At 41.7% G+C, this 23,912-nt stretch overlaps 1 protein-coding gene across 1 annotated transcript in view; it reads left to right on the top strand.

Moving 5' to 3' along the window:
• LOC311488485 (adenylate cyclase type 5-like) overlaps positions 1-23,869 on the top strand; it is a 49,976-nt gene extending 26,107 nt beyond the window's left edge. The window contains exons 7-20 of the mRNA XM_084545220.1: positions 435-572; positions 4,609-4,631; positions 6,964-7,108; positions 8,518-8,615; positions 11,023-11,110; positions 13,089-13,205; positions 13,330-13,488; positions 15,104-15,288; positions 15,405-15,425; positions 15,720-15,852; positions 17,019-17,282; positions 17,607-17,811; positions 17,938-18,062; positions 18,759-23,869. Coding sequence (XP_084401346.1) covers positions 435-572; positions 4,609-4,631; positions 6,964-7,108; positions 8,518-8,615; positions 11,023-11,110; positions 13,089-13,205; positions 13,330-13,488; positions 15,104-15,288; positions 15,405-15,425; positions 15,720-15,852; positions 17,019-17,282; positions 17,607-17,811; positions 17,938-18,062; positions 18,759-18,887 — 1,830 coding nt within the window. The 3' untranslated portion in view covers positions 18,888-23,869. The remainder of the gene's footprint in view (positions 1-434; positions 573-4,608; positions 4,632-6,963; positions 7,109-8,517; positions 8,616-11,022; positions 11,111-13,088; positions 13,206-13,329; positions 13,489-15,103; positions 15,289-15,404; positions 15,426-15,719; positions 15,853-17,018; positions 17,283-17,606; positions 17,812-17,937; positions 18,063-18,758) is intronic.
• Positions 23,870-23,912: the final 43 nt, after the last annotated feature.

Below are 23,912 nucleotides of genomic sequence, written 5' to 3' on the forward strand. Positions count from 1 at the left end.
GTGGGCGGGTCATCAACATCGTGACTCCGCATGGCTAGACCCTTGGACCGTAACTGCTCAGGCTCTGGCTCCAAACTTGCAAAGATGGCGCCGCTCATAACCCCGGGAAACTATCGTCAGTTTGACCAATGCAACAGGAAGTGGGGACACATTGTCCATATTTATATACAGTCTATGGTATTTCCTCTTAAATAATATGTAGGAATAGTAGAAATACGGAAATAAATAATAACAATATAATAAAAAGTAAAATAATGATCAGAATAAATTAAGCTAGCATCAGTTTGACCCATGCAAGGGAGTGGGGATGCATTGTCCATATTTATATACAGTCTATGTATGATTAATTGAAGTAGGTCAAAAGCATGCTAGGGTAAAAACCTCAAGGAAAATGGTGCATATAAATCATTTTTTTGTGTTTTTATCTCTCGCAGAAAGAGGAAAAGGCGATGATTGCCAAAATGAACCGGCAGAGGACCAACTCAGTCACCCACAACAGCGGCCACTGGACCGACCGACCGTTCTACAACCACCTGAGCGGAAACCAGGTCTCCAAGGAGATGAAGAGGATGGTGAGGAAAATTTAAAAAGGTGGTAATCGTTAGATTAAACGTGTCCTGCCCCCGTCTTCTGCGTAGAGCTGCTGTTTATGCTCGCCTGCGTGCCACGGGCGAGGCGACTCCCCTCCCAGAATCTCATCTCATCTCATCTCGGCTCCAATTTGGCGATGAAGCCAAACACCCACAATCCTTTGATCCGCGGCCCTGATGGGGCAGCGCCGATGGCCCTTTACGGTCTCTCACACCTCACCGTGGCTCTGAGAGGCTCTCAGGTTGCACTCAGGCGACAGCGGCGACGCGTAGGCGGTGGCGGGCAGCGGTGAAGTGAGAAGTGTAGCAGCAGCAGCATCAGCAGAGTGGTGCGACCGTATCGAGATTCCTGTTTATTTACATATTGTAGCTCTCCCCCGCTGAGCTGACGCTGCTGACGGTGACTCACTCAGTGAATGGATGCACCCATACCTGACACACACACACACACCTCTCTCTGTGAATCTATTATAGGGGGAGAGGATGACGAAGCCAAGGCCACATGCACAGTTCTCCATAAGCTTTATTCCACGCTACTTAAATGGGAACGCCATCATTTATTTTTGTTTTTCATTTCCCATGTTAAGACCATGTTTATTTTCATCCTGGGTAATACTACTCAGCTTGTGTTTTCCGTGGCATCCTCTGGGCTATTTTGGTGTGAAGATGTGGGCATCTGCACTAGAGGGATATTTTTATTGAGCTGCAGTATGGGAGGAAGTGTAGGATCTGACATACTCACCCTAAAAAGGAGAATTTAAAGAAAGGACGCACTTAACAGTTAGCAATCACACCAGATTCTTGTCTCTAGGCAGGTTGAACACACTTTCGCTACCTTCAAAATCAAAAATGCGCAGGTTTAATGAGAAATTGAAGCTATTGGAAACATTCTGCTCATTAACAAAATGTCTAAGGCAGCTTTATTTGACTAAATCACAATATTTTAATCTACCGTCTGTGTCCAACGTTTCTAGAAAGGTCAAGAAACGTGCGACAAATATGATTTTGGTTTGTGAGTATTACAAGAAGTGTCCGTGGACAGAGTAAACACGACACCATCTTAAGGTTGTGAGCGCTGCTAGGCAACTGTTGCCGTTAGCTGCCAGCCAGGTAACTCATGAGGAATTGAAGCCATTGGAAATATCGACATTTTCCTCATTAGAAAAATGACCAAGAAAGCTTTATATGATTAAATTACAGTATTTTAATGCACTGCGTCTGTGTATTTGGATTTAGATTTAGACTTAGATAGACTTTATTGATGTGTAAGGGAAATTGCCTGGCTATAGAAGCTCAGTTGCACATTAAAAAAAACTCTTGAAAATAAAATAAAATAAATAATTAAAATTAAATAAAATAATGATTAAAATAAAATAAAAATAAATAATGATTAAAATAAAATAAAAATAAATAATGATTAAAATAAAATAAAAATAAATAATGATTAAAATAAAATAAAAATAAATAAATACTACTAATAATAAAACAGAAGCAAAAATTGCCTGGCTGTAGAAGCTCAGTTGCACATAAAAAAAAAAACTCTTGAAAATAAAATAAAATAAATAATAATTAAAATAAAATAAAATAAATAATGATTAAGATAAAATAAAATAAATACCACTAATAAGAAAAAAGAAGCAAAAATATAGATACAAGATTTGCATATGTACAAATGTACAAGGAATAGGATTAGAAGTAAATATACACTATATACATAGGAAGGATTAATGATAAGGTGCAATAATATAGATGGTAAAGCTTGACTTAATTGTAAATTTTCCAACTAGTGAATTCCACAAAAGGCTGCAAGTGTAATGTTATCAATACAGCCTGATGCAGTTCCATTTCATAGTTAAACCACTGATTATATGCGAGAAGAGGCGAGGGAGGAGACTGCAGTGACAAACATAACTTTATTCACTGTATGATAATTAAATTCTGCACTACACTATGTTCGAGCACTATCATCCTCAACTTTTGTTGGCTTCTCTGCCTTTTTATTTAGAATAAATGCAACAGTATGTGTGTGGGTGCCCAAAACGTCTGAACAGATTAAGAAAATGCTGCCACCTACTATTTCACTCGGTGAAGTGCTGCCAAACTCATTTATTCGGCATAAAAAAACAAGCTTATCTCTTTTTATCCTGGATGCGTACATTCAGTTCCTTGTCCCTACATCGCATCGGGATGTTTCTGTCTTCATCTTCCAGATATCAGATGGGCGCGTCACCTCTGCGTGCGTTATTACGCCCCTGTGACTGGCTCTCAAAGTTTAACAGAAACTTTAACAGTTTTGACATCAGCTTCATTTGCTTTCTTCATCCCCGGCCTTTTATTTTCCAGCAGCCTGTCATTCTCCAACTCTCTCTATCTCCGTGTCTCTGCGCTGATGATTAATCAACCGGCAAGCTCTGAAGATAAAGCGAGTTGTATAGAGTGTGGAGTCAGAGACGCACAGAGAGCGTGAGAGCATGTTTCTCCATGCACTTTTCAGACGTTAGTTGAGCAGCTTGCTTTTGCAAACAGAGCACAGTGAATGCCAGCATTTTAGTTTTTGACTTTTGCTCTAAATGTTTTTTTTTTTCCTTGCATTTAAAATAATCTGAGTTTGTGTCCCTTAAACGCAGACGTTCATGTGTTTGTCCACTAGAGGGAGCTGGAGAGATGCATTAGTTCTGATACAGTTGTTGAGGTGTGCAAGAAGGAGAAGCAGGTTGTGAATGAAGAAGAAGTAGAATCATTTGATCACATAATAATAATTAAGAAAAAAAATAGGATTAGAATTAGATTTTTGTCAGGAAACAATTATTTATTTGTTTCGTGTCTGTTTGTTTGTTAATCTTTTCACTCGAGTTCGGGAGAAGAGAAGAAGAAACTCACCCTCTACTCTTTCCACATCTTTCTCATTTCCCTCGTTTCATCCCTCACAGAATCGATGCCGTTACCAACCCTGAGCTCAGTTTGACGCAAACATCTGTAATCGATTCCGACACCTTAGACTCAGAGTTAGATAAGCTTTATTGATCCACAAGGGAAATTGCTCGGTCGCAGTAGCTTAGTTGCACATAAAAAAAATAAATAAATAAAAACACTCTTAAAAGAAAGATAAAATAAAATAAAATCTAGTAAAATAAAAAATAGTATTTAAGCAAAAAATGCGCAGAATTACCTGCAGGGTTTATTGTTTGCCCCTGCTCACTTTGCCCCTGCTTTGAGCCACAAGGCTCGCATTGAGTTGTCTCAGATTAATGATTATTAAATTGAACAAGCTGCAGCAAAGGGACGGTTGACGGGCTGAAACTTTTTAATGGGATTAAAATATATATATATTTAAATTAAATAAATTTGTACTGAGGTTCAATAGAAATGATACCAACCATATAAGTGTAAATGTTGTTGTCTAAATCAGTAAATTAATTATTCATTTGTAATTTCTCGGGCTGCAACTAACAGCTATTATTTCTTTTATTTTAGAACATATAGGTATCTCTATGAAGTAGATTTTAAAAAAAAAAATTATAGGCAATTCCTTGTTTTGTCTAAACAACAGACAAAAACAAAATAGGCTTACTTTACAGTGATGTAAAACTGAGAAAACTGGCAAATCTTCATATTTGAGAAGATGGAAAAAGCAAGTGGTCTTCATAATTTATGTAAAAAAAAATATATAATATAATAATATATAATATATTAAATAAAATCTAAAAATATATATAACTAATTTAAGAACAAGCAAACAGTCCCAATAATTATGTAAAAAAATATATATAATATATGAAATAAAATCTAAAAATATATATAACTAATTTAAAACAAGCAATCAGTCCCAATAATTTTTAAAGTCATTGCTGATTTTATTAATCGACTGATCACAGATAAAGTAAAAAATAAAAACTGAGCCCGTTCTGGTGTGAAACTGGTAAATTCCAGGTGTTGCTGTCAGACTTTCCAAACAACAGAAGCTGCCATTTGAAGATTACCAGTCGTTTTTACACTTATTTTCTGTTTCTCTCTTCAGGGCTTTGAAGACCCCAAAGACAAGTGAGTAGCGACTTTACTTCAACATTACTGTGTCTTCACCCTGGTCCTGTTCTCCCTACGTGTGTCAGGAAGTTATTCTTACCCTCTCTTACAGTAGACAATGATCTTGACAAAGAATAATCTCAAACACAAGCCCTAGAAAAGAAATATTTTTAGGTGTACAATCAGAATGAATGATGGTTGAATCAAAGGCCCAAATGTCATGAGCCAGACAGAACACTGGTCACGGCAAACGTTGTGAGGGTCAGACGTGGCCCAAATGTAATGAGCTTGCAGAGAAATGCAGATGTGCTCCATATAAGAGCCAGAACTCAGCCACAAGTCATCCTTAAATGGTGCCAGCGCCATTAGTCAAGGCCAAATGTAGGCCTTAATGGAGCTGCAAAAGTTGGTAATGACCGTGCCAAACAGCCACTGCCATCTGCGTAGTTAACATTCAACATTCAGCATAATATGAACCACCTGCAGTGTCCTGAAACGCTTAAGGCTAAATTCAAAGATGATATTCTCCCTTGAGGTCTACCAGTGTCAGACAGAGATGCTCTTACTGCATTGCAGTAACAACCGCTTCATTCAGAAATACAAAAAAAAAAAAAGGAGGCGATGTTTAACCCCAAGGCTGTCAGCGATCAAAGAACCGCTGTCATTTGTAGAGAAGCTGTCCTCCCAAACTGCTCTGTATCTGCGAGCTGATTCTGACATCGTGCTGAGCCTGAGAGTCCGAGTTGACAGCCTCTGCTCCGGGCTACAGCACAGATCTGACTCCTGGTGCAGACTGACAGTTCCTGGAGTTGACAGGAAGCACATGCTCGTTTTTTTTTCGGTTTTTTTCATCATGCTGTAGTAGAAAACATCACTGGATACAAGTAGGTTTGAGACTACTTTGGACTAGCATCATATTCTGAACGTAAAAGACAATAGGGAGGCAATTAAAGATGAAGTACCATTTATTACAACCTGGACCTTATTTCTGGCATAAAATACAATCGTTTACTCACCCATATAACTTTGGTGACATCTGGAGTCGTTCGGAAGATATTTAGATCTGCGTATATCCATATAGTGGGAGTGAATGGGGCACCGAAACGCAGCCTCTAAATAACGCATTATCTGATATGAAACTCGTTCATTTCACCAAGATTTTGTTATGATATGCTAGTGCTATTCCCTGTTTAGTCCGAAGTTACCTGCAGTAGCAAATTACAGGTAAACAAGCCATATGGGGTGCGCGCCGCGCTCAGAGACCTACTAAACTCAGAATTTAGTAGGTCAATCTACAGACCCAGATGATGATAACCGGTAACTCCGGACTCAACGGGGAATAACAATCGCATATCATAACAAAATATTGGTGAAATGAACGAGTTTCGCGGCAGATAATGCGTTATTTAGAGGCTGCATTTCGGTGCCCCACCCACTCCCACTGTATGGATATACGCTGATCTAAATATCTGACGAATGACTCTAAATGACACCAAAGTTATATGGGTGAGTAAACGATCGTATTTTATGCCAGAAATAAGGTCCGGGTTGTGAAAAACAGTAGTTCCCCTTTAAGGAGCGTCTTAAACTGCAACTTTAGTTTTCCACTGTATTAAGGTTATTTAATATTAAGATGCAGATGATCAAATGGATTAAGGATTAAATGTATATGGATTTTTCATGCATAAAGTATCTGATACGGCTTTGCATCAAAATAGTTCAGCTACCTCGTTAACAATTCCTACAATTTAATATTTAATGACTGAACAGAAGCTTGCATGAAGCTTGCACAAGTCGCATATTTTCAAAATAATGCTTCTGCTTTCACTTTAAAATGCACACGTACATGCATTTCTGCAAGTTGCATACATTCAGGCTTTGCTTCAACGTTATGCTAATCTCGAAGTAATAAAATAAAGCCTCACTCTGCAGAGTAACCACTGCAGCATGACATCTTTGTCAGACGATTACTGCTCGTTGAGAGGGTTGAAGAATTCAGACTGATGCAAGTGACACTTTGCAGATTCAGTGATTAGTCCGAGATGAGCCGGCTCATTGGAGTCTTTTGGGTTTGAGGGGGAGCAGTGGTCTTTTAGGTCAATTGCTCCTTTTTGCTTCGCATGTAATTACCTGAACGTTAATGCACCTCAGGGTACGATGGGTTGTTAAAATGACCGCGGAGCAATTACGGATGACCCGTGTCTCATTTATCTCATTGTTCTTCCTACCTCGTGCATATTCAGACCAGTAAGGGTGGGAGCTGCGGATGCTAAGCGGCCTTTTGTTAGCCGTCCCGAGCCGTAAATGTCATGTGGTCTCATCTTGTTTTATTCAGGCATTTCATTTACAGAAACACACAAGAGAACCTAAACCCGGAGGACGAGGTGGACGAGTTCCTGGGCCGCGCCATCGACGCTCGCAGCATCGACCGCCTGCGCTCCGAGCACGTCAAGAAGTTCCTGCTCACCTTCAGAGAGCCCGACCTGGAGAAGAAGGTCAGGACACACGCACACATGCCGGCAACACGGCGGGAAATAACTGGCCGCGACGAGCAATCTTCGCTGTGCAGAAAGCTTTCTCCTCTCTGTCCCTTGAGGAAGTTCCTCAAAGAAAAGTGTAGCACAGGAAGGGAGGTAGTGGCTTTTAAATGCGGAGGACTCGCTCGGCTGCTGCAGAAAAGACGAAGCAACCGGCCTCATGCAGTGAAGGACGGGCTGAGAGGAGAAGTTTGGGTGGTTACAGAAGGATTTTAGTTAAAGGGGGAAAGGATTCGAGTCTTGTTTTTGAGTTTCAATCACTTTCTTCATGTCTTAGCGAAAGTGTTGCAGAGCTGATCAGAAGGACTTTTTGAGAGCCTCCAAATTCCGCCTCCAGGCTCGTGTACGGCCTCGGCGTCCTATTGATCCACAGTTTTTGATCTCAGGCGAGACAGATTTGATACACAGCTACGTACAAGCCTCCACCATCCCAGCCACAAGTTACATTTCTACGCTTTTAATAAAATGAGACAAACTGCCTTCTGTTCAGCTTTGGGACAGTTACAGTACTGAAATGACAAAGGTTGAATGGTATTTTTGGACATTTGTCTCCGTCAGTTCGTCTTCCAGAGCACTCTGTGTCACAGTTAAGGTGAACGATTCATAACTCATCACAAGTCACAGAGCAAAGGTCTTAATAGTTTAACTTTCCTTTCCTCTCCTTGTCCTTGTCCAATTCCCTATTGTTGTCCTTGTCTTTCCTTTCCTTTCCTTGTCCTTCCTTTACATGTCCTTGTCCTTCCTTGTATTTCCTTTCCGTTTCCTTTCCTTGTCGCTATCCTTGTCCTTGTCTTTACTTTCCTTTCCTTGTCCCATTCCCTATCCTTTTCTTTCCTTTCCTTGTCCTTGTCCTTGCTTGTCTTTCCTTTCATTTCCCTGTCCTTGTTTCATTTTCTCTTTTTTCTTTTCTTTTCTTTTCCTTTCTTTTCCTTGTCCTCTTTCTTTGTCTTTGTCCTTGTCCTTCCTTTCCTTTCCTTTCCTTTCCTGTCTCTTTCATTGTCCTTGTCCTTGTCCTTTCATTTCCTTTTCCTTTCCTATCCTTTCCTTTCCTTTCCTTTCCTTTCCTTTCATTGTCCTTGTCCTTGTCCTTGTCTTTCCTTTCCTTTCCTTTCCTTTGTGACCTTAACCTCTAAAGGTGATGATGTCTCAGGTATATTTGACACCTGAGGAAAGTCCTGAGTGTGTGTTGCAGCTGTGTACCTGGTTTGTTCCTGCAGACATATCATCAAGTCACATTTATTTTTTTTACCCCCTTTTTTGGCTCATTCCTTTTTTTCCCCGTGAATTATTTTGGTATTGTATGTAAGAAAAGTATTTTGTCAAATGTTGAAGTGCTGTTTCTTTGTCCTCTTCATTTCCTCCTGCAGTACTCCAAACAGGTGGACTCCAGGTTCGGGGCGTACGTGGCCTGCGCCTCCCTCGTCTTTCTCTTCATCTGCTTCATCCAGATCGTCATCGTGCCGCCGTGAGTCAACGTTTTCTAACAATGCAGGGAGCACAGGACATTAGAAATTCCTCATCCACTATAACGAGAGCACGACTTTAGTTTTTGACAATCATTTGGCTCCTCGCAGACTCTCTGATTACTGTCATTTGACTAACAGCGGGCAAAACAGAGACGAGTCTGGCTCTGTGTTGTGGATCGGTAAAATTTACATCAAATGTGAGGCAGGAAATAGTTTAAATTACGGGGACAATTTTTGCCTACTTACAAAGTGAGTTCAGCAGCTAACAGCAATGGTCACTGTTCATTTATAGAAGATTTAAAATGAGACTGAAAAACTTTTATCTCTAAAACATCCAAAAGAAACAAAAAGCCAAAAATATCGTAGTAGTCCAACAAGTAGTCAAATTAGTTAATTTACCATTACCATATTAGTATTATTGTGCTATCTAGCCAGGTACATTAGACAATTATCCCCTTTTTAACAGCAGACATTTTGACTGGACACAACAGGTAAAGGTGTATTAATGATGGATTCAAGCAGCGGAACACAGCCATCATTAATAAACCTGTTTTTTCTCCCCAAAAAATGCCCAGACTGAGCAGTCGATTTGTTGTCTGTGCTAATAAGCTAATAAATAAGCAGGTTTGATGTGTGCAGCAATCGACTGCTCAGTCTGGGCAGGAAGCCCCGCCCCCAAGGCCAGTTAAGATAAGATGAGATAAGATAAGACTTTATTCATCCCCGTGGGGAAATTAGGGCGTTACAGCGGCAGGAAACAGCAGTGCAAGATGCAAAAAGATACAAAAAAATAGAATACGGCAGACAAATATGTTATGTACAAAAAATATTTATATATTGCATCAGGTTTACAGTGGCTAGTCAGAAGTTGAAACAACCAACTTGTGTAGATTGAGGGTTGAGGTGTTAAGGAGGTTAAATATATATATTGACATTGACATTCATGAATATCATGAATAAAGCAACAAACTCCAATAGGAGTTGTATTACCAAGTATTGCAACTAGAAAGATGTGAGATAATGACAGGTTGTGTATACTGTGCTCTTGTATGTATTGAAAAGAAGCTCAGCAGCAGAATAGCTAGGAAATGCTGATGTTAAAGAGTCTGACTGCTGAGGGGACAAAAGACCTCCGGAAGCGTTCCTTCTTGCACTGTGGGTGCAGCAGTCTTTGGCTGAAAGACTTAGACTTAGACTTAGACTTAGACTTCTTTAATGTCCATAAAACTTACATAAAATGGAAAATTGTCTTTGACAGTGGCATAAAGACATACAAGCAACACATCCACATCACAGACAACACTATGCACAATAAATAGATGAATATAATATATAGGTAAAAAACTCTGAAATCAGTCCAGTTTAGCCAACATCCTCCTCTCCCCCACCTGCTCCACTGAATCCAGAGGACAGCCCAGGATGGAGCTGGCCCAGTTGATTTACAGCTAGGATCTCAAGGGAAAATAATAAGGAAAAATAACAGGGTAAAAATAAAAATAAATGTGTGTAAAATAAGAATAATTTTTTTTTTTTTATAAAACTATGTAATTTTATATATATATATATATATATATATATATATATAAAGACTAATTTATATGCAATACATTTTAAAATAAAGTATAAAATATTAATATAATAAATTATAAATTATATATATTCATATATTTCTTTTCATATTTCTGAATTTGTTTGCTTTTACAGATTTTATTTTATTTTATTTTATTTATGTGGCGCTCCATTATAATAAACCAGACTGATTAAATAATTTATAACCAATCTGACAACCACTAAAACATTCCTATTAATAAGTTAGCCTTTAATAAACTATCTCTCTAAACTTCCCTTATCTGCATGCCAAGTGTCTGCTGTTTTCCTACAAGCAGAATTTAAAAAAAAGTGATACCAATAAAACACATTGAGCAATGAAAGAGAATATAAAATCTAAATCATCTTAAATCGAGCAGTGACCACATTCAAACGGCTCTGGCAGATTTTCGTCTCAGAGCGATCCGTCCCTTTTTTTTTTTTTTTTAATCTCTCCTGAGTTTAGACTTTTTTTCCTCCCTGCCCATCTCTCAGTATTGATCTTCTTTTGCCTGCTTCTTTATTAACCTTTCGCCTCGATTTCTCATCTCACCACTCCCCCCTCGTCTTCTCATTCCCGTCTTTACCTCTCTGCTTTAATTTATGTCCCTTAATCATTTTTACCCTCCTTCCCCTTCTCTGTTTACTCCACATCCTTCCCTGCCGTTAGCATTCCTGTCACACTCTCACATTCCCCTTTACATACAGTATTTACGTCGACGCAACTTTACAACAGACACTGAATCAAAGAGTAAACCAGATCATGGAGACAGAAACAAACTGTATAATAATCACATCCTGTCTCTTCGTTGCCTGCAGCTCCAAGCTGATGATCGGCTTCTTCACCACCTGTCTCATCATCCTGACGGCCGTCATGTTCGTCTCAGCTGTGTACTGCTGTTTTGCGGTGAGAGGCCAGAAATGAATGAATGAATGAATAACTGAATGAATGAAACTGACGAATAACATTTCGTAAGTGATAAGAATCGAGAGTGACTGCGAAGACTGTCTTCCGGAGCAGAGAAGGACTTTCCCCCCCGTTCGGTATCAGACATCGTAGAAACACATCTGCTAAAAGTTTTATCAGCCTGGTCTGGTTTGATGCCGTGCTTGTCCTTGATAATGCTCAGATATTATCGGCGTTTTGTGAGTTTAAAAAAACATCTATTCTCGACCTCATTGCAAGTTCCTCCTCCTTATCTCAGTCTGCCATGTTTTGGTGAGTCAGCTGGCGTGTGTCTGTAGTATAAATTGAGATAATGGGCCTGCAGCTGTACTGAGATCTGGGTTTTTTTGTGAACAATTATTAATCCGTTTTGGGCACACGAGTTTGGACTTGAAGGTTCTGCCACGTTCACGAGAGTCTTTTAAGTTGATTGATTGCGTATTAACTTCAGTCGTAGGTGGTGTAATTGACTTATTACAGATGGCATTTCTTAGTTTCCTGCAGCTCTTTTTGCAGACTCAAGAAGAGCTGCAGGAAGTGCACTGTTAGCCTCTAAGACTCTCAATTCAACGCTTTACAAAATCCGCTCTGAAACCCGGCCTGAAATCCCCCGAGCAAGCCTGAAGGCGATGCTGGCAAGGAAGAACAGGAAGAAACCTTGAGCAGAACCCAGCTCATATGGAGGGACCCATCTGCCTAAGGCTGGCCAAGTAGAGACAGAAAATAGAGGAGAGGATAGGAGGGAAAAGAGATAAACATACATCTGTCATAGATACATACATCTGACTAAAAGCGTACAATCAGATGACGATATTACATGACAGTTTGAGAATATAAGAAGAATCACGAGCAGGTTGGAGAATTGTCTATTCAGGTAGGGGTGGATAACGGCAGGAGGCCATGAAGACTGGGCAGGTTGATGAGACCACGACAACAAATGTAGTACGGAGCTCCACAGGAAACGCACAACTCCAGGCCAGAGACACTCACAAGAGGAGGGGGGAGGGGAGGAATGGAGGGGGACACACAGCAGTGCCAGAGAAAAGAAATGAGAGGTTAGGAGCTTGCAACTATCATGGACTGTCAGTTTTTCTGTAACCATCAAATCAGTATCTATAACAAAGACTAATGTGACTGATCCTGGTCAAATGACACGCAGTTTTCATTCCTAATCAACATGTGGCACAGAAACTTGTAGAAAAGTTTGTTTCTGCCGCACGCCAGGCATCAGCTGAAGCCCTTTTTTATCTTTTATTGCGGTAAAGATATTCATTAAAGTATTAATCTCGGAGTTGTTTAATTATTTAATTTTGTTTTGCTTTAGGAAAGGTGGAGGAACGATATTCAAGATGTAGTTTCTGCAGTAATTCATTTTCCCTTTTGTCTCACATCGTCAGCTGTGTGTTCGGTTCCTTATCAGCTAATACTGAGGTAGTGAAAACCGTGGAGTCCTTGTGAGGTTATAAATCACTCACATGGTCAGTTATTAATTAGCGATGGACCCTAACTACTCACTTTCTATAGTATTTTGTCTTGTCGGTCGTTGACGAGCTGACTTTTAATTTTTCAAGTCTGCCTCACAACTTTCTGCAGAAAATGCAGTTTGCGGTCAGACTAGTAAATGGTTTCTTCATCCGTTCACCTCTGGCTGCTGCTGATGAGTTGTGTGGAGCAGGAAAAACAAAAGAACAAAACAAAAAGGGAACTATTGAGATTTTTACGATGATGAGTCATGATTCTTCCCCCACTTTTGCATCTATTGATCTTGCACAGAATTTTAATGTTGTCATTATCTATTCTAACCGACACGCATACTGTAAAACACCAACTGGCAAAAAACAAAACAAATGAAAGGTCAAGTAAAACAAGGAAAAGCTAATATGGATTGATTCTTTCTGTTTTTCCACTCTCTCACTTCCTTTGTGGTTTCTGTTCCCAGATCTTTCCGGTTCCTCTGCAGACTTTTTCTCGGAGGATAGTTCAGTCCAGACTGAACAGCACGTTGGTTGGAGTCTTCACCATCATCGTCGTCTTTCTTTCTGCCTTCATCAACATTGTAAGTCCAAAAAGGATCAACGATGATGCCCAAACAACTGAGAACTTTGTAATCCTATTCTTTTATTATTATTATTATTATTATTATTATTTATTATTTTTATTCTCACTTTGACTCTGTCCAGTTCACCTGCAGCAGCCTCGACCTGCGGACCTGCATCAAGTCAGAGCTCAACGTCAGCCTCGACAGCGTGAACGCATGCCACGCTCACTCCCTCAACTACACCCTGGACACGCAACACAACCCCTGTGGAGATGACGCCCTCATCTGCAGCTTTCCTGAGGTACAGGTGTGCTGTGTTCTGTGTGTCTGTGTGTATGCTTTTTGTGTTCGGATTCAAAGTACCATGTGGGGACAGTTTAAAAAGCAAAGGAAAAAATAGTTTGTGGTTCGTCTGAACAGAAGAGGAGCTACGGACACGTGCAAAGCAGCACAATTGTCTGAAACAGTAGAGCTGATTAAAGTGTTTCTCTATGAAGCATTAGCGACTCATTCTCTGCATCTGCATAAAATACATATTTTATAAATGTATTAAATTTCTAACAGAGCTTGTTCGCCAAAGAAGTTTAAAGAAGCTGCCAAGTCTGCCGCAAGAGCGTAGAAGGCAGGCAGAGCACTTGAATGCATTCACTTGTATAACACCTTTTATTCAGTGGTTGCAGCACAAGGTGATGTAAAAATGTCCTCATGAAATTAAATTAGTTGTTGAGTGGTTTTATATATGCCTTGCTCTATACTTCAAAAGATAATGAAGTATAGATGCTATCCCAACTATTAAAAATTATTTATACAATTAAGAAAACTGTTGAATTTCAGTCTAACTTTGCTAGCTAGCGCTTGTAAATTTAAGCTAGTTCACGTTTCGTCTGGAGCCGTTCCTCCGGGTTTTGAGCAACTCTCTTTAAATAATTGTGAAATCTCCATGGTCTAAAAAATCAAGAGCACAAACAGTGGGTTTTAAAAAGTGGCGGTAACGTTTAAATTTTATCAGTGAACAAAATAAATAGCTTCACATGCTACGTGAGTGCTGTTTTCTCCATCAGTTTAAATTCAGGACAGAGCAGGTGTTTGTGGAGGTGCTTCAATGTTGTGTGAGACGTGCAAAAATATTTCCAATTCGTTATGGGACCATGGCAGAGTAAATTAGACCCTTGCAGGCCGCCACAGTATTAACATTGTACGGGAAACCCTGGAGTTTATTTCCTGGAAAACGGTGTTGGAAAGATGATGACTCATCCTGCACCTGGGGGCGTATACTAATTTTTTTCTCCAGTGAAACCTTTTCTCATATTTTCATGTCTCTACCTCCACTTGCGTCTCTCCTTCACCTGCAACACTGACGGCTTTCAGCTCGAACATGTATGTTCAGTAGAGCCTGTGAAGTTCGTTGGAACCAACCAATCAGAGAAGACCAGGCTCCCTAACTTCCTGGTTTTACAAGAAACATGTAAATATGTGGAGACTACAGCACCCAACTTGGCGTTTCATGGGGACTTTAAAACTGCACGTAATAATAAAACACAAACCATAAAAAAAAAAATATATATATTAAAATAAAAGACTTTGTGTATCATTTAAATGCATTATTTATTTATATACAGCATGTGCACTTCCAAGAACATTAATGTATCTTACTGCTTTTAAAACAACTATTAATAGTTAAGCACTTGTAAATGGGTTAATATTTCAATACAATGGATGCTTCGTGATGGTAACTGCTGATATAAATGTTAAAATTTTTTCTGCATGGTGATGTTCAAATTAGCAGTTAGCATAATGTGTCCTCTAGATGTGACTTATCCAATCAGAACCGTTGCAGAATATAAACCTTCACTACCAGAGATAAAACCAAACGGACCTTTCAAACATTTTCTCTCTGCCTGTTTTCCCCCCTTTAGTACTTCTCGTGCTGCGTGCTGCTGAGTCTGCTGGCCTGCTCCGTCTTCCTGCAGGTCAGCAGCATCGGTAAACTCTTCCTCATGCTCTTCATCGAGCTGCTGTACCTTCTCATCATGGAGGTGCCCAAAGTGAGCCTCTTCGACAACCAGGACCTGCTGGTCATGGCCAACGCCATCAACGTCATGTGAGTCTCTTCATCGCTGCTGAGTGTTGTTTACGCTTGCGACGTTCTGATCTTTGACCGCGCGCAGAGGTCTCAACCGGCTTTTAATCTGCTGTTTTCTTTTCGTCCCCCCGCAGCGAGCACATGAACGGAACAAGGTGAGACTAATGGCAACTTCTATTATCACAGAGGCCCCGAGCATCACCTCTGCTATCCGTTTTGAGCTAACAGCATCATTATCACTGTGCTGCACACCAAATGTGACTATAATGACCTGCTGGCAACAGATGCTAACGCTAATGAGCCAAGATTTAGAGGGCAGCTTGTTTTTGTGTCACAGTGTTCCTGGAAAATATATCTTTATGCAAGTACTCAGCATAAAACATCTAAAACAAACAACCAATGTGTGTGTGTGTGTGTGTGTGTGTGTGTGTTTGTGTGCTGGCCTCTAGCTGTGAGGTCGACACCAAGGTTCCCCTGAAGATCATGACCCCAGTGGTGATCACCGTCTTCGTTCTGGCCCTCTACCTTCACGCCCAGCAGGTGGAGTCCACGGCCAGGCTTGACTTCCTGTGGAAGCTGCAGGTCAGTACGTGTTGGTTTAAAGCATAGGCTGTATATAAATATGGACAACACGTCGCCACTACCTTGCATTGGCCAAACTGACGCTATTTTCTTGAGGATACGGGCGGCGCCATCTTGTGATTTTTGAGCCAGAGTCTGAGCAGTACGGTCCAAGAGTGGATATCGATGACCCGATCAGACTTCCTCCAAACTCACTCGCGGTTTCGTTTAATTAAGACTGCACTCTGCTCTACCTCCACCAATTACAAAGAAATGTTGGATTAAACACTGTACTTGAAATCACAAATCTCACTGACCCACGGGACGCTTTACGGAGCGGTTGGCATAGCAACTGGTAGTCGCCATTATGTCACATCCTGTTTCTATAGCATAACCAAAAACCAAATAACCAAATAAAATTGACATCAACATTATATTAACTACCTAAAATTACAGAAACTATCCTTGAAAAAAAATTATTTGACCTGTACTTTAATGTTTTAGTTCGGCCCAAGTCCCGTCCACTAAAATGGAGGGGGTGGAGCTTATGACCTATACTGCCGCCAGCCACCAGGGGGAGCTCTACTTGCTTTGGCTTCATTTTTCAGGAGCAGTTCCGCCGTCCATCTTTATACTGTCCATGGTTTAAAGATAAAAAGTTGTCGCCAACAAGAAACAACATGTGCTGCCAAAGACCATGTTTAACACTGAATCTTCATATCCAATCTTGTTGTGAATAAAACTAGTGTTTGTCCTCCCTGAAGAAAGAAGCTACAGTTCAAACGTTGTCTGAAGTCTGTTGCGGGACGTGTCTCCAACAATCAGATGATTTTTCAGTGAAGTATTTATTTCTCAAGGGATGTTCCAGGCCTCTTTGACGTCTCGTGGATGCAGTGAAGCAGACTGTGCTGCCTGTGGTTGGTAATTCAATCAAGTGGATAAACAAGTTATTTATCCCAAAAAAAGACAAATGCATCGCTGGGAAGTCATTCTTTCCATCTCACTGCTGTCTCTGTTGGTTAGTATAAAACAAGAGGCTCAAGCTACACTGGCAGCTCTGAGAGGCTGCGATACTTAAAGGAAATCAGAACAAAACCAGCCAAACTAAATCCCATGGCAGTCCATCCAAGCAGTAATAGTAGTTTAGACATTTTAATTCTGAGTCAGTCTTTTAAACTCTTCACCAGGCCACGGAGGAGAAGGAGGAGATGGAGGAGCTGCAGGCCTACAACCGCCGCTTGCTCCACAACATCCTGCCCAAAGACGTGGCCGCTCACTTCCTGCAGCGCGAGCGTCGCAACGACGAGCTCTACTACCAGTCGTGCGAGTGCGTGGCGGTCATGTTCGCCTCCATCAGCAACTTCTCAGAGTTCTACGTGGAGCTGGAGGCCAACAACGAGGGAGTGGAGTGTCTGCGGCTGCTCAACGAAATCATCGCCGACTTTGATGAGGTGAGAAGTGTAACTCTGGTCGTTTGCCGTGGGGTCTAGTGGAACTCTTAGAGGCCAAGTAACATGAGGAAGGATTTCAGTCTGATTTTACAACATTTTCATGCATTTGGAGCCATGTTTTTTTTTTTTTTTACAACCTGATGAATAACGTTCAACGTTGAGTCTGAACAGATTCAGTTGTGTTATATCCAGGTTTCAGTCAAAACAAACTCTAAAAATGTGATGTCTTTTGCTTTTCGCTTCTAAAAATTCAAATCAGAGGTTTGGTAACTTTGTCTACCTAACAACTGATGGACTGAACCTTCCTCTACCTGCTCTCATCAGATCATCAGCGAGGATCAGTTCCGCCAGCTGGAGAAGATCAAGACCATCGGCTCCACCTACATGGCGGCCTCCGGCCTCAACGACTCTACGTACGACAAGGCCGGGCGCTCGCACATCCGCGCCCTGGCCGACTACGCCATGAGGCTCATGGACCAGATGAAGTACATCAACGAACACTCCTTCAACAACTTCAAGATGAAAATAGGTGGGCAGCAGAAGGGAAAGAAACGTTGCTTCATTAGAGGGACGCGGAAGGTTTGAGATTATTAACAGCTTGAAAAAGAAATCATATTTAATTAACTTTGAGCCATCTTGTATTCTTTTTTTTAAGGTCTCAACATTGGCCCTGTGGTCGCTGGGGTAATTGGGGCCAGGAAACCTCAGTACGACATCTGGGGGAACACGGTGAACGTGGCGAGTCGAATGGACAGCACAGGTGTACCAGAGAGGATCCAGGTAACGGAAAATTCATAATTTTAAAATGCCGCTTCACTTTATCAAAACCAGTTTTTTTTCTAAATAAGATTAGATGTTCTCTTTCAGGCAAAAAACGGCTTAACTGTGGTGATAATTCATTGTGTAAATATGAGATACGCAAGCTTTAATACCCTACATCGGCCTGGTGACAACAAATTAATACCTAAAAATAGTCACGGAAAATCAACTTCTATTACAGATGTATCACCAACCTAGACCAGACCAGACACCCCCACCCCATAGTAATGACACCATCCCCAGCAGGATGCAGCCTGACACAGACACACACACAAAAACACTTTAGGAACAACTCAAAAAAAAAACATGTAGAACAACACAAGGTGTTGATCTGGCCTCCAAATTCACTAGATCCAAAACCGACCAACTATCACAGAGGCCCCTCCCCTCAAAGGCCCCCACTAACAACATCCTGTAGCCAGACACCACAGGACACCCTCAGAAGGCCCATGTCCATTCTCTGATGAGTCACAACTGTTTTGACCACAATATTAGGAAGGTGGTCATAATGTTATGCCTGATCAGTATAAGTAAGTTAAAAGTGGCCTGAGTCAGTCACGAAGGTTATATACAGTGGAACCATTGCTTTCATCGGTTACATTGGCTCATGTTAATTGTGAAATCTGTTCACTATCCCATCCTCTGTCTAACCCTCAGGTGACCACAGATCTCTACCAGGTACTGAGCTCCTACAACTACACACTGGAATACAGAGGCGTGGTCACGGTCAAGGGCAAAGGAGAGATGATGACCTACTTCCTCACCAGTGGACCCCCCAGCAGTTAACCCAGACACTAAGTGACGCACGACACACGGAGGGCCACGCGCCTTACGACATAACAAAGCGGGCTCAAAGACCTCCGACTTCAAAGCTTCCGGCGGACTGAGACGGACCGAAGGGTCTCGCCTCGCAGCACCGAAACCCCCTTCTCGAACCTGAGGCCACGACGGATGAGGAAAGCTCATCCGGGGAGCTCAAGCCCCGCGCTGGAGCCTACGAGTCGAAGACGCCTCGCTAGCTTGAATCTGCCGTCGAGACCAAAGATGTCCAATCAGAGCGCAAAGACAGACAGATTTGGCCAGCTGTAGGTCCCGAAGGCAAAAAAAAACAACAAAAAAAAAAAATAATAAATGCTGTATAAGAAATCTGATTCGCTTCAATCTGCAGGATTTTCTCAAGGGTTTTCGGACAAACCTGCAGGAGGACGTTAAGCTACGTCGCCTCCTCTTTCTCTCTGCCTTTCTCCTGCTGACGTATATACAGTACGTACACGTAAAACACACAAGGTTTTATGTGTACGTATGTGATTTCATGTACATTTCGTCCATGTTTGTCGTGATACAGGTACAAATCTCTCAAGTGTGGACACTAAAGCCAGCACTGCAGCACTACCCGTCCTTGTATCGATATCTAATCACATCAGTAATGAACGGATCGATGGAGAAGCAGGAAGTCGAGGCTTGTTGCTGAAGAGTGTGTGTGTGTTAAGAGAGAGGAGGAGAGGAGGTTGGGTTTTTTTTTTTTTTTTCTTTTTGTAAGGACGGAGAGAAAACACAGCCCAGCGTTTACAGGAAGCTTCCCGTCGGACATCACAACCTAAACACTAGTCTCAACACACACACATGCACAGACACACACACAACAAAACACAAAGAGGATGTCAGCGAAAAAAAAGAGCTTTTTCTAATCTTCAAAAGTTTTGTATTCTGACTTCAGAACACCGACCCTATGAGATATTTTAAGATTCTATATTTTGTACATTAATATATATATAGAGCTATCTATAAACGCCGGCGTGTATTCAGATGTACATACTGTATGATTCTCATGTTGGGATTTAAAGAAGCCCTCACTGGTGTTGCCTGATCTTAGCAAAGCGCCACAGCTGATTGAACCATTTAGCATACAGCGGATTGACACTCCTCTATTTTTTATTTTGGCAAAATGAGCCTTTTAAACGTGCAGGAAGTCGTCGGCGGTGACTTCCCCTTTGCTGGTGTGCTTTCACGGCGAGAAGGAAGCGTCGGAGCGGGCGAGGGCGCACGTCCAACGTCGAGCTGGAGGACTAGAAACGCATCAGTCTCGGTGCTCAAAAGCCATTTTATTTTGCACTCCAGTGCTTTTAAGCCGTCCACCTCTTCGTGCACTGCTCCATGACCCCACTTCCTCGACCCCCCCCCCCCCCTCTCGCTTGCTCAATCAGATGGTACGACCCAATGAATGTCCAATGATCTCCGATGAGGCCTTTAACGCGGACTCTTGACGCTGACAGCGGTGGTGATGATGCTCAATCCTGTGGACGGGGGGACAGATGAGCACAAGTGGAAATGTGTTCCCTCTTATCTGCCCTTTTCTTTTTCTCGTCGTCAGAGCGGTTTTCCTTCAGTATTACGTCGTCATCAGACTGGTGATTTTTAGTGATGTTGTTACCAAACACTACAGCTGTTTTTTTTTTGTTTGTTTTTATTTTTGTGTCTTGGCTGAGTCACAGAGTACAAGAGTAAAAATAAGAGAGGGTTTTTACCTGATATAGAGAATGTGAAGCATGGGGGGATAAGGCCGAGGATGAGGTCTGTGAAGACTCATCCAGATCACTGAGGTGTGGATCCAAATAACAAATCGGATCGGGTCCAGGTGCTTCAGTTTCAGCTTTGTTGTTTGGAGATAAAGTCAGAATTAGTTGGTATTTTTACTGTCAGCAAATCTTAAGAAAAGGCGAGCAATACTTTTAGACCGCCACTTATTTTAGCCCATCGTTTAAGACAACTCAAAGCGGAATGTAGGTACCCCGATCAGCCACAACATTATGACCACTGACAGGAGAAGTGACCATCTTGTGACAATTCAATGTTCTGCTGGGAAACTTTTGGACCTGGCATTCATTCATGTGGATGTTACTTAGACATGTAGCACCCACCTAGACCAGACCAGGCACCCCCACCCCATAGCAATGACACTCCTTGATGGCAGCAGCCATCCCCAGCATGATGCACGTACAAAAACAGTTCAGGAACAACTAAAAAAAACATGAAGAACAGCACAAGGTGTTGACCTGGCCTCCAAATTCACTAGATCCCAAACTGATCAAGTATCTGGGGGTGATCCACAGATGCCCCTCCCCTCAAAGGCCCCCCACTAACAACATCCTGTTCCCAGACACCACAGGACACCCTCAGAAGGCCCATGTCCATTCTCTGATGAGTCACAACTGTTTTGGGGGGCCCAAGGTGGTCATAATGTTGTGCCTGATCGGTGTATTTAATGAACAAGCGAACGTGTGACTAGCTCAGAAGAGGAGCTGCGGCGTACGGAGATTTAACTGTGTCACTGGAATAATTAAAGGCTCAGGTTCCATTTAAATACTGTCTATTAATAAACTGATGATTTTTAATCAGTTGTCAGAAATTAATTAAATTTGAATTAAAATTATGCATTAAAAATGGAACATTACGAGATAATTAAAAACCCATAGAGCAACAGCCCGGGCTCTGATTCGCCAGCAGCAAAGCGGTCTGGCCAATAGGAGGCCTGCTGCAGCCCGACGTATTTCTTTTTTCATTTTTAAAGCTTAAACATCTTTTTAAAGTTATCCTTAAATGGCAACTGTATGGCTGTTTAAACAGGGACTAGATTTTGCATTTTAATAACTTAACTTTTGCTCTTTTCATAGGATTTGTTGACAGTAAAAAAACAATATCTATTAATATCAACTGTCGGCATCATCCTTTAAACGCAGGTGGTTTTGCTTCTACTTTCCTGTTTGAAAAATACAAAGAGAAGCACGGCACATGTCCAAAAGGTTTGTTTTTTGCACGGTGGAAAAAAGGAAACAGCCTACATTCTGATGTTTATTTTTTGTCTCTTTTAATGTACTGTACTGCTGCAACCATAATCTACACACACCACTACTACTACTACTACTACTAAAAAACAATGTTGTCCCATTTGACTGATTGAATGCCGTGCCATTCCACAACCATGCGAGTTCCTTTTTCTACTGTTTATTGTGCATGAATGTGCCATTAGAGAACACGAGAGGTTAGAGAGAAGACGCAGACCAGAGATGAGGATGATGATGAGGAGGAGGAGGAGGAGGAGGAGGAGGAGGAGGAGGGTGGTGTAGCTATGAAGTGCCTGAGTGGATACGTTCTTTCAAAGGTCCAGGGTGTAGGCTGATTTAGGGGAACCTGTTTAATACAGGTAATGATGTTTGTGATGCATTTTTTTTTTTTTTTTGTTACCTTAGATTAAGACGAACCACATTTGTTTTGGCAGCCACTGCAGGTTGTAGTTTGAGCAGCCACCGTTCAAACTACAACCCGAAGGCCAGACGCCACTGCGTCCTACACACTGGGCCTTTAAGAGCAGCGGGAGTCAGCTCACCTGCTTTTCATTTCTGCAGCTCCTCGTGATGACCGGCATAGTGGGGCGAGGCAGAGTCTGTGACGAGAACAGCTTCAGAGACAAAAACGAGGGTTGTTTTCGTTGTCATGCTTAACACTATGCTCTCTCTCTCTCTCTCCTTATTTTCTTTTTTTTTTTTTTTTTACAGTAAAATAAACTGCTGAGATGTTTCACAGGTTGCACACGATTTTGATTGATTTGATTTCTTTGGAAACGCGATTGTCATTAATTAGCACTGATGGTTCTGGGTTCAAAACTTCAGTTTGTTCAGTTCATGTGACACATGCTCATTAGGGTAATTGGTGATTCTAAATTGGCCGTAGGTGTGCATGTGAGTGTGAATTAGCCCTGTGATAGACTGGCGACCTACAGAAAAAACAACCTATTGTTTCAGCATACTTTTATAGTGCCAGAGGTGCCGACTTAAACTAGCTTTACAAAAATGGCCAAAAGTATGAGGATTATTTCGCTCGTGCAAGAATTTTAGTTTATTCATTCATCCATCTATCTTCTGTAACCACTGTCCTGTTAAGGGTTGCGGGGTCTGCTGGAGCCTATCCCAGCTGTCATCGGGCGAGAGGCAGGCTACACCCTGGATAGGTCTCCAGTCTATCACAGAGAGACAGACAACCATTCACACCTACGGCCAAATTTAGAATCACCAATGAACCTAATGAGCATGTCTTTGGATGGTGGGAGGATGCTGGAGTACCCGGAGAGAACCCACGCAGACGCAGGGAGAACATGCAAACTCCACACAGAAAGGCCCAGTCGGACCATGGATTCGAACCCGGGACCTTCTCGCTGTGAGGCATCAGTGCTAACCACCTCGCCACTGTGCCGCCCGAATTTTAGTTTAAATTTCTGCAATTTTTTTCAGACCAGATATGTATAACTGTACCGTTTACCTAATGACTAATGTTCAGATCCGGTTGGCAGTCTGCTGGTATTGATCACCCACCCAGACCAGAGTGTGTCATCCCCATAAGTCCCTGAAGGTCCTGGCAAGAGGAAGTATAGAAAACACATAGCCCTAAAAACTCTGCACATGGTGAGTAAGGGATCTCAGAAATTCAGTGTCTTGAGTGTGACTATGACTATGAGGTGAGAAAAGACACTGCTGCACCTCGACAAGGTTCGTATAGAAATATCTATTTGAGTGACAGTGGTGTGGTGGTTAGCACTGATTCCTCATAGTAAGAAGGTTCTGGGTTCGAATCCGTTTGCCTTTCTGTGTGGAGTTTGCATGTTCTCCCTGTGTCTGTAGCCTTCCTCCCACCGTTCAAAGACATGCTCATTGGGATAATTCGTGATTCTAAATTTCTGCTATAGACTGGCGACCTGTCCAGGGTATACCCCGCCTCTTGCCCAATGACAGCTGGGATAGGCTCTGCCCCCCCCCCCCC

This window comes from Chelon labrosus, assembly GCF_963514085.1.
Source record: "Chelon labrosus genome assembly, chromosome: 5".
Lineage (NCBI taxonomy): Eukaryota > Metazoa > Chordata > Actinopteri > Mugiliformes > Mugilidae > Chelon > Chelon labrosus.